General features: G+C 39.4%; 2 protein-coding genes across 9 annotated transcripts in view; both read left to right on the top strand.

Moving 5' to 3' along the window:
* LOC123976198 overlaps nucleotides 1-4,762 on the top strand; it is an 81,178-nt gene extending 76,416 nt beyond the window's left edge. Inside the window, exon 51 of the transcript XR_006826285.1 lies at nucleotides 4,751-4,762. The gene's annotated coding sequence lies outside the window, so the exon portion shown is untranslated. The remainder of the gene's footprint in view (nucleotides 1-4,750) is intronic.
* Nucleotides 1-9,876, top strand: part of LOC123976200 — a 15,603-nt gene extending 5,727 nt beyond the window's left edge. The window contains exons 1-11 of one of the 8 annotated variants that reach the window (XM_046058137.1): nucleotides 1,356-1,796; nucleotides 4,388-4,434; nucleotides 4,528-4,605; nucleotides 4,683-4,825; nucleotides 4,911-5,033; nucleotides 5,130-5,187; nucleotides 5,359-5,709; nucleotides 6,276-6,412; nucleotides 6,533-6,830; nucleotides 7,387-7,452; nucleotides 7,571-9,876. In XM_046058137.1, coding sequence (XP_045914093.1) covers nucleotides 4,410-4,434; nucleotides 4,528-4,605; nucleotides 4,683-4,825; nucleotides 4,911-5,033; nucleotides 5,130-5,187; nucleotides 5,359-5,709; nucleotides 6,276-6,412; nucleotides 6,533-6,830; nucleotides 7,387-7,452; nucleotides 7,571-8,802 — 2,511 coding nt within the window. In that variant the 5' untranslated portion in view covers nucleotides 1,356-1,796; nucleotides 4,388-4,409 and the 3' untranslated portion in view covers nucleotides 8,803-9,876. The other 7 variants (XM_046058139.1, XM_046058142.1, XM_046058141.1 and 4 more) reach the window with 7 other exon arrangements.
* The last annotated feature ends 809 nt before the right edge of the window (nucleotides 9,877-10,685 follow it).

Genomic DNA, 10,685 nt, shown 5'->3' with positions numbered 1-10,685 from the left:
TTAGTCTCCCCAATGTACAGGTCTGTGCATTCCTCACTGCACTGGACTGCATACACTAGATTGCTTTTCTTGTGTTTGGGTGTGCGGTCTTTGGGGTGTACCAGCCTCTGTCTTAGTTTGTTCTTGGGTTTAAAAAACACAGGGATGTTATGTTTGTTGAAAATCAATCTTTCACAATGTGTTAGGGTTCATTAATCACTATTTTGAGAACTGTTAGTTTCCTGATTTCCCAGTATTTAGTGTCAGTTACTAAGTGTCTTGTTCTTCTAAGCTTTACCCCTTTTAACATATCTGCTCCTGTCACTTACACTCGCTTATGCATTAAATTTCAATATTTTCCTACTCTCCCTCACTGCCTGATGTTCCTTGTCTCCTGTTTTAACACTAGCCCTTTTATCTGACTCTGGTGTCGTCTCAGCGTTGTTTCCTAATGAGCCCTGAATGGTGTTTTTGCATCTTGTCTTGTGAAGAAATTATATTTGGTTAGACCTATACAGTCACTTAAACATTCTTTGTGATGATTAATCGGAATATGATCAAAATCAATCAAAAAAGTGCAATATCCAAATGACAGAAGCTGCAGTTATAATGTAGTGCTGTAGTGCTGCGGAGACGCCATGGCCTACAAATCCTGTTCTCCAGATGAGAGAAAATGAGTTTGTTTTGTACAGACCCCAACAAATGTGAAATCATCTTGACTTTAATAGTTTTAATAGTTTTTCAGTGAAATTGAAAACTGTGATGCAAAAATAATCATTCTCACTAATCGTGAATCATATTGCAAATCGTATTTTCTGTCAAAATCATCTAAATATAATTTTATTTACAGTATCTGCAGCCCTAATTCAGACAAAATCCAGTGTGGCTGTGATTCTCTGATTGACAACTGCACTCTCTCTGTCTCTCTCCCATAAACAAATGAACACAAACCACAGGAGCTTTATTCTCTATTTTTCAGCATAGTTTTAACCTTTCTGACGCAGGTCGCTGTGGTTATTTTGGAATCCCCTATGGCCCCCACCACCACAGCATAAATTGACTACCCCCAATTTTTCAAAATGCATTTTCACAGAAGCCCCTGATTGGTCTGAATTCAGCCTAACCAAATGCCTAACCCTAACTCTAATCCAAAACCAATAATAACCAATCCCAAAAATTGCAACAAACACACAACTGAACTATGAAATAGGCCTAACATAATCTGGAAATGTTAATGCAAGAATATGATAGCTAAGCATAAATAAAACTTGAGAGAGAGAGAGAGAGAGAGAGAGAGAGAGAGAGAGAGAGAGAGCGAGAGAGCGCCCCTGGATGAGTTTGCGCAACAGCAAAGGACAGGAAGCCCTGGTCTAAAGGAAGAATAGAAGGATGTTCAAATTGAGTTCACCATAATGGGATAAAACAAGACACTTACAGCAGGAAATAATGGGTTCCCAAAATTTTGTTGTCCCTTGAACAGTGATTATTAATCCCAGCATATATTTGTGTTTTGTTTAACTAAACAAACATCAAACTTGAAACAGTCCTCAGAAGCAGTGAGGAAATGTCCTCACAAATGCCGAAATACCCTCACTAAAGGTGGCTTGGATCTGAAATTGGTCCTCATAGAAACACACGCAGTTCTAAGCAATGTTGGTTTGATTGGTCAGAAATCGTCCTTGTTCTGCTCACTCCCTCTTTTACAACGTGAAGAGCAGCAGCGGATGTGCCGCTGACCTTTATACACTCTTTGTGAACGTTGCTTCCTTTCGATCGATTACCTCATCCAGGCGGACACGGACGTTAATTTTCTAACGGTAACGTTAAGTAACGTTAGGTCTACAGTAGGAAGTCAATGTATTTATTTATTGTATTGTAACGTACAAATGTTTCGGTGGCACGTTGAGAAGAAGTTTGTTGGTTTTGGTCGTTTAAGGTAACTGAAAAGTTGCTGTAATCTGTAAATTACCGTATATTATCGTCGCTATTTGTGACAACATGTTAACGTTAACGTTTGTCAGCTGTGGCAGGGAACACGTTAACGGTTAACGGCTGTTAAAACTGTAACGTTACCGTTAGTTGGCTGTTGCACTGAAAAAGTTTCCCAGCTCGACGAGGAAGCGCACACCTTTAGTTAACGTCAGTGGCGCAGGTTAATGTCGTTGGTGTCTTGTGTCTTGTCTTGGTGTCTGTCGTTGAAGTTACATTCTTTTTTGATGGAATTGGAGTGTAACGTTAGCAGCAACTGAGATTAATTAACCCTTTAAATTTTACCCTCGAGTGTCGGGGTCTTAACCATGAATATATAGAAAAGAGATATCTTATTGGGCTGCAGGGGTGTCTACAAAGTACGTTAAGTAACTTAGGCCTAAGTTACAGTTAACGCTTGCTGACGCTAATTTATCTCTCTGCTTATTGGGGTGCTGTGATTTCAGCGACGCGGAAACACACGGAATTTGATAAAAGTGGAATCAACTGTAAAATGCGGTTTAAAGTTATCTGCCAAAACGTTGAGGCAGTTCCTATAGAAATAGGATTTTTTCCCTAGTTATATTTTTTTGAAGTGAACAGAAAAAACTGCAATGTTTTGGTTATTTACAGGCACGCTGCCTCTGGATTTCAGCTCAACAGTATGATGATATTGCAGCGCCATCTGGTGGCTACAGATTAATTTAGAGCCACTGTTACAATATTAGCCTCTGTGGTTATTTTTATTTCAATGTAAGTGAAGGAGAATCTAATATACAACTACAATAAGGATTATAAGGACATGTACGTACTTATAAACACACACAGAACTAAACTCAGTCAATCAAAGCTCACATGATTATAATATGTCAAAAGTTTTCAATATACTAATAGACTGGTGAATCAAAATCAGGAGGTAGACATGATAGAACTGTGTAAATTATGTTCAACTATTTACACCATCTCAGGTGTGACCAAAACTACAGCGACCCCCAGTGCATGGAAGAAACACACATGATCAACAGTCCAACTCTCTGAGATAGAAAGCTCAGTGCTGTCAAGATACATACAGTCCACATCCTGAAGCATGCTGGCTGGCTGTATGCGTACACAACGTTGGCATGTAGGCAATCAAAATTTCTCACCATGAACGATAACACTGGTAACTTAAAGTAACATGAGTTGTATTGTATTTATCTTAATGTAAAGACACAAAAAGTGTTTAGCCTCAATAGTTTGGAATGTGACCATGTTCGGTAAATAACTGGGTGTGGTGGGGACATTGTGTACAGAATAATATTTGGACCCTAATATTTTTGGTTGATTATTTAGAGTTGCAGTTTTATATTGATTAAAAAATGTGGAAGTCTGTAAATTTTGGTGAGAGCATGGATAGGCAAAATGACTTGATATAATGATATATGAAGGTAAATTACTATTCTGCATGGGGGCTAATGTGATTAGATGATGATTGTGGTGGTCAGAGGCCTGTGATGGCATTCCTGTCTTTGATCTTAAATAGATTAAGAAGGTTTCTTCGGCTGAACCTGGTTCATAGACTTTCCCCGCTTACTTTTATTTACTTTTCTAAAGTATGTTTCAAGTAATTTTTATGCTTATCTGTGCCTTTTCTGTAATTTCTTCACTTCTTCATGCTAATTTAGGGGAAATCTAAAATAGTTCAGACATTTGGCCACAAGCACACTAATTTTTTCATCAGAAGGAATACTTGTAGAAATGAGTGGTTTCTGCCTTGTTAGATAGATAACACACGGGAAGGCCTTCACTTGTGGCCAGCTTTGTGTGGGAATTGCAGGCTAGCCAGTATTTATGATTAATGGATCTTGAAAATGTGCTCTGTTCCGCTGACACATTCAGAAATCACGGAAATGTTAGAGGACAAATAAACTGAGTTGGAATACTTAAGATTTTGGTTTGTCTGTCCGTACGTGCTTGTACCAAGTTCTTCGCTGATATCACATTTGTGTGTTATAGAAGAAAATAGATTTTTTTTATCTTGATATTGTCTTTGTGTATCTTGATTTAAGTGCCCACCTTTCCATATGACAGTGAGCTTTGTGTTGAGGCAAACTATTTTACTCTGATTAACGATCCTTGTGAGTGAAACCTTTTGTTTTATTGTGAGGAGAACCTCAGGATGGAGGTCTAGACAATTACTGATGTAGCCTGTATGTTTCCCTCCATGCTGCATGAATGCTCATAATAATCGTCTGTATTCTTCTGAAGTAAAGATTCTTCAGTGTGGAACCAGAGTTATATATTTCGTCTTCTACAGTGTCCATCTGATAAAACCAAAAGGCAGGACCACGTGGGCTGACAGAGTTTTATTCTTTCTTTTATTCATCATAAGTGAAAATTGGCGAGAAGAACACTTTTTTTTCAATCACTCACTGTAAGCTCCAACTTTAACTGTATGCAGGTGTTGATTCTACAACTGCAGCATGCAGCCGGTTGGGTCACAGAAAGGTATGTCCTTCACTGTCTGTATGTGGGCTTCCATGCTCACACCATTTAACCATGCCTTTTCTACTGTATATTAGATGCATTCTCTGTTTTCAGGAATTTCTACCAAAAGCCAGCTGTTCGATTCTCTGGAAGTGTATTTGAACAACAAGAACAGACTGCAACCCATTATTGGTCTGTAGCAACAAAAAAATGTTTTTTGGGGTGGGTATGTGTGTATTGAAATAATTTGTCATTTTATGTACATTCAGGCCTAGGCAGCATTATAGAATGTATGAAGGCGGGTGCACAAAACAAACAAGCACTGTACCTGTGTGAGGTGTGTGTGTGTCGACTTAGTAAAGCTGACATGCGGAACCACATTACGGGAAGTCTCCACAGATACAACTACATTGTAAGTAGCACTGCAGAAGAAGTCGTGATGGCAAGTTTGCATGCTGCCTTTGTAGTTTATTAATAGCCTTTGGTGTGCTTGACAGAAAGCCTGGCATCCCCACTTAGTGTCTGAATGGAAGGACAAGTTCGACCTGTCCAAGCTGGCTTGGCCACTGATGAAGATGGCCAAGATACTTGAGGAAAAAGAGGGACCTGGAGATGTCCAGGTATGTTGTTTTGATCGTGTATGTCTTTGTTTGCAGTTTCAAAGACAGGAGTGTTTTGATACAGGTACTCATATCTGTTTGCACCTTCATATTAAGTTGTTAGAGGTTGAAGACGCCACATACCAGAAGATGGCAACACACACGGAGAATAACGGTCAGTGACTATTCACTTCTTCAGAACAGTGGTTCTAAACATCTTCTATATCCACCTCTTCAATCCCACCCTAGGTCTTTTCCTATCACCCTTCTGTGTTTTTTGTGCCATTATTTCCATATGTATGTCTCTTTTTCTTTTATGGATTTCTTTCTCTCTCCAACACCACAGTGGTAACTCTGATAAATATCTTAAGATATGGGCAGGGGCAGGGTAAACCTGAGAACCATTCAGAGACCACATCTGTGCTGTTCAAGCACAATCCCATCCATCCGCAGAGGATTGTATTGCCTCCCCAGAACCAGCGGAGACAGTCCAAGAAATCCCTCAGGACCTCAGCAGAGACTAACAAGCCTCCATCTCTGATACAGTCCACTTTGGATTCTATCAAGGCAGAAGACTGGTTAAGCAACATGTCTGTATCACTGTTGGACAATACTCCGATGTCAGCCGAACCCTCTGTGTTATCAGAGAAGAGCAGCAGCTTCATTGATAGCTACACAGGAACTGAGCCCCTGATTGGTGAGCACAGATAAAGGATAGCAACAACAGGTGCTACAATTACAGAAAATGTCAAACTGGTGTCAGCATGATTGAGAAGTACACATTTTACAGTAGGTTGTAGGAGAAGACATTTCTGCACATGTTGATTGAAGCTGTTTTGACATCAGTAATTCGCATTGATGCTACTGCATATATTATGAGTATGGCACATTTTACAAATAGTTAAACATTTTGCTAAAAAGAGTTTATTCATACCACCTTCATGTCTGTACAGTAAATATGTACCTGCAGCTGGTTAGTTTATCTTATTTTAGCTTGGCTAATTTCTTGAACGGGACCATTCCTAGAGTTTACACTGCTTGCTCGGAAACTGCTCCTGGCCAAGGACTAGCGTGACCCCTGTAAAACGGCGAATTGTCTTTTTTTTTTTTATTTTGCCATGCTAACTATTTCCAGCTAAGCTAAGCTAACTTGCTGCTGAATCCGGCTACATATTTACCGTACAGTCGTGAGAGTGGTTCTTATCTAACTCTATTTTATCTCAATTATTGCTTTAAAAAACTGCTAATACATGTTTGCAACAGGTCTTTTCCGCCTGGTTGAGTGTAGAGGTGAAGACGGCCACACATACTGTTTTTTATGTCACTGCTGCCGCATCAAATCCACCAAAAAGGACATCATCGATCACCTAACCAGCTCTTCCCATCTCATGAACTACTTGGTCAGTTTGTTGTGGATCAATATTTGATATTAACAAAAACACAAATCCCTTTACCTTTACACATCCAGAGGCTTCAGGGAACATGGTAGGTTTAACTTCACTGAAAACGTCTGTGTGTAGATGGAAAGTCATCCTGAGCAGGTGGATGTAATGATGGCAGATATTAAGGACAACGATCATATTCTCCTGTCACTGGCCAAGAAAGTGGAGCAAGAGGAGGGAAGAGGAGAGCTGAAGGTATCATATTTGCTCATATGCACACATTATCCAGCCTTGGTGATGCTAGGTGTACCTAAAAAGGTCTCGAGTTCATTTCTACTCCTATGTCCATCAAAATGTTCAAACATCTCATGTTTCCAGGTGGTAAACGCACCAGAATCCCTCTGTATCCAACTGACTGGCAAAAGTTACCACTGGTGTAAGTACAGTTGTATGTCTGTCCACTGTTTTCTTGTTTGGCCATAAACCATTCACCTATTTAGCTCCAACTGTCTTGAGGAGTGATTCATGATGTAAGTATAATACTTATTTAAGTCCAATACTTAGTTAAGACGTGGTGTAATACTTGACGCTGTCCATAAAAGTGATGCTCTTAAAGGTCTCAAGTTTGAAACACTGAACTGCCCCCAGGCTTGAGAGGTAACTACCATGAATCCAAGGCAAGCATAGCCTCTGCTCTCCATGAGGGAATAAATTAGAAACTTTTACAGCCAGCTTTTATAGTAAAGGGGAGTGTGTTTTGAGAGCAGTTTATACTTTGTGGTGTAAAAGGGCAGAGTTAAACTTTTTTCTATTATCTGTTGTTGTCTTATTCACCCCTATTTTTACTGTGTTCGACCACTGCAGTGTTTCTTTTCCAGCATTCAAACACACTCTTTGTTCTTCACCCAATGATTTTTTTGAGTGCAAAGACTTATGTATGTTTGTATTTTTTTTCTTTGTATATCCCCTGTTTTTTTGTTGTAATTTTCCAGGTATAAAGATGCTGTGTAATGATTGGACACATACTAAAATCCAAAAGGCCAAAATAGCTGTCAAAGGTGTGTGTCTAATTCACTTGAAGGGGTCCAAAACTTATGTTTGTTTTTTCTGTAATTCAGTATTGTAATTTACCTTCTTTTTGAGCTCTGTGGGTCCGATATATACTTTTTCTTTAAGGGCCGAGTATGAACAAGACTTCAAATCAAGGCATTCCAGAGAAATGTGCAAAAAGGAGGAGATCAAGGAGGAAGACGAGGAAAGTGAGTAATACGGTGTTCAAGGTAAGCCTGCCTCTTACCAAAGGTGCAGTGCTGCTGGAGAGGACGTCTTTGAGTGTGGACAGCTTCCCTGTATCATCCGCATACTCACCTTCATTGGACTCGGATCTCATTCCCTTGCCAGAGTCTCAGTCAGAGGACTGTGAGGCTGGATCATTTGCAGTTAACCATGCTGAACACACATCAATGGGTACAACCCCACAACTTCAGCAAGACCTCTATATTGGACATGCAGGCGCTGGTCAGTACATGGGGCCAGAAATAACCTTCACAGTCAGACAAGAGGTGAATGAAGAGGCAAATGGTTACTTCAATGACAATCAGTACTTCAACCAGCCTGAAGACATAACTGAGCCAAAAGACAAACGGTTTTATGAGCCAAATGAATACAACAGACAGCACAATTCTGAAGAAAGATCAAGTAAAAGGTTTTACAATGAGTGCCAAAATGAAGGCCCACAGACACACAACAAGGGGCTGTCGGCTGCTGCGCCCCACACTCAGGACTGGTTATCTTATGACTCTTCCAGCAGAATTGAGAAAGATTACACTGAGCAGTGGTACAATTCCGGCACAAGGGTAAAAGTGCCAAGAGAAGAGAGACCAAGAGAGACGAGTGCAGACGCAACTCAACATTATTACCAACAATGGCCCCAATATCAGGACATGACACAAGAGCATACAAGTCTTTGGACAGGTGGTGTGGAGCAGCACACAGCAGGCGAATTGGCGCCTCATTTTGATGCTGTTAGGATTAACATGCATCCTCGCTTCGGAGATTCCCTTGCTCACAGTTGCAGCATTGCTCCAGAGCCTAGAGCACAGTTTCTTGAGATTGAACAGAGACAATTGCAAACATACATGGAGTTCACCATTGGCCATGTCCCGATAGCTCCACATAGTAATATGACACAAACTACGGCCCATCAAGCCACCCAAGTAGGCCATGTGGTGATGTCTAACCCCAACTACAATACTGGGCCATGGACAAACCCTGACCATCACCTTCCTCATCCAGTCGGTGGCGGGGATGGTCACGGTATGTACCGGTCAAATGCTTTTATCCCACCTGGGCAAGCTCTGAATTATGGGGCCCACTCTGATCCTAATTTCAGAGCTACTGGTTTGTAAGGTTTGCTGACTTCAGGAAGTAAAGATGGAACAAAAACTCCATTATGTTTACATAAGACAATTTGAATTGTGCATATATTGCCACACGACACTGAGACCATGTTTCTACCCAAGAAACTGGTAGCCATTGAATAAAATGGCACTTAGATGGTCCAGCATGAGCTCCACTCGGGCTGTGGCATTTTTAATGTTCTAAAATAAACGTATCTGGTTTCTGTCAGAAATGGGAATCTTCTAATGGAGGGATGTTTTGTCTGTAGTAATACAACCTTCATAGCCTCTGAGATCAGTATTAAACTTTCTCCCCTTTGATTTTCAGTTAGAACATTTATTTTATATGACAAAGTATTCTTTTAACATGAAACTGACAAGGATTTTACATTTTAATTCACCCAAATCTGTAAACTGATGAAATTTACCATTAAATTGAAATGAGCCTAGTTTGTGACATTTCCTTGGATGTGCTTTGACATATAGGTGTTGTAGGTGTTACGTCACATGGTTACATATAAACAGGTATTGCCTTCTGATTTAAAATGAAGGATATTTAAAATTATACTTTGTTTTTGTTATCCAAGAATTTAAAAGTGACTTTTTATGCAAGCAGTATTGGCTCATTCATTTAAAGGGAAAAGTACTAGAATGTAATCATATTTTTCTAGGTTTTACATGTATCCTAACTAAGTGAGGGTGAGAAACATGCTCAGTAACATTAAGCATCAAACTATGTGTAGCAGCAGGCAGTTTTTCTGTGATAAATACTTTGTATTGGTTCAGAGAAACAGAAATTACAAAACTTTCAAATCACAATGAGGCGGTGGTGTAGTTGTCACATATGTTGAAGTAACACCTACATTTTCTGTTTCTTTTGGACCATTTTGTTATGTACAAGTTGGGCCTGAATAACTCCAAAGAATAATCAACTGAAATTCAATTAATGTGTGATGGCTCACTTCAGGTTTGTGCTTGAGTGGATTTTTTTTTTTGGCAGCTTTTGAAAGTAAATGTAATGAAACAACAAGGTCAAATGTGCTGCTTGCTATTTTATTATTGAATAAAGAACTGCTGATGTTACTTGCTGATTTGCACTAAAAATAGTTTAGTTTTTTAATTTGTTGACTGGTGTATAATGGGATGATACTGGTATTATTGCTATAAACAAGAGTTTGTAAATGATGCAAGTGATTAATCTATCACCCTTTGATAAAGTAAGGGCAGGTACTGTAGGTAAAGTTAACAGCTGATGTAAATGTCCAGTGCTGGGATGTAGAGTAAATGAGTTATTAAATGATCTTCCTTCATTTAGGAGATCAGATCTTTGCTGCATACATTTGAACCTCGGTGTGAATGTTTTACACTTTGCAGTGTGAACAAACAACACCAAAAGGACGTGCAAAGTCCTTTTACTATACTGTATAGTAGTGCTGCTTGCATCACCCCGATAGGCTTGTCCCCCAGCGAGAAAGAGAGAATTTTAATAAGTAACCCTTCAACTCTTTATGCTGAAACTGATAACATGCTAATTTCTGTTGTTAAATTTGTACATAATTTTAATGTACGCATAAGCTAATGACAAACTTTACAGCCAAACAGTAGTCTAGTCATTCCTTTTCCATGTCTTTTGTTTTTTTAACACACAGAATCTCAATTATGTAATGCAGTTCTTGGACAATGGCAAAAGGGAAAAGTGAATGAGAGTGAAGTTTTACGGTTGACACATCAGGATGTTTTTTATGAGGCAGAGTGGAAGAAGGGTCTGTGGTCCAAATATTAGTGTTTTGTCCATAATGCTGTCCAAATATAGCCTAATTTACCACAGTCCCAAAAACCTTCTTGTGGAAACCTTTAACCGGCGTTGAGAGGTATTGAGTTTTGTTTAGTTG

The sequence above is a fragment of the Micropterus dolomieu genome, linkage group LG09, assembly GCF_021292245.1.
Source record: "Micropterus dolomieu isolate WLL.071019.BEF.003 ecotype Adirondacks linkage group LG09, ASM2129224v1, whole genome shotgun sequence".
Classification (NCBI taxonomy): Eukaryota; Metazoa; Chordata; class Actinopteri; order Centrarchiformes; family Centrarchidae; genus Micropterus; species Micropterus dolomieu.
The sequence above is the reverse complement of the archived record's forward strand: the minus strand, read 5'-3'. Positions and strand labels throughout refer to the sequence as shown.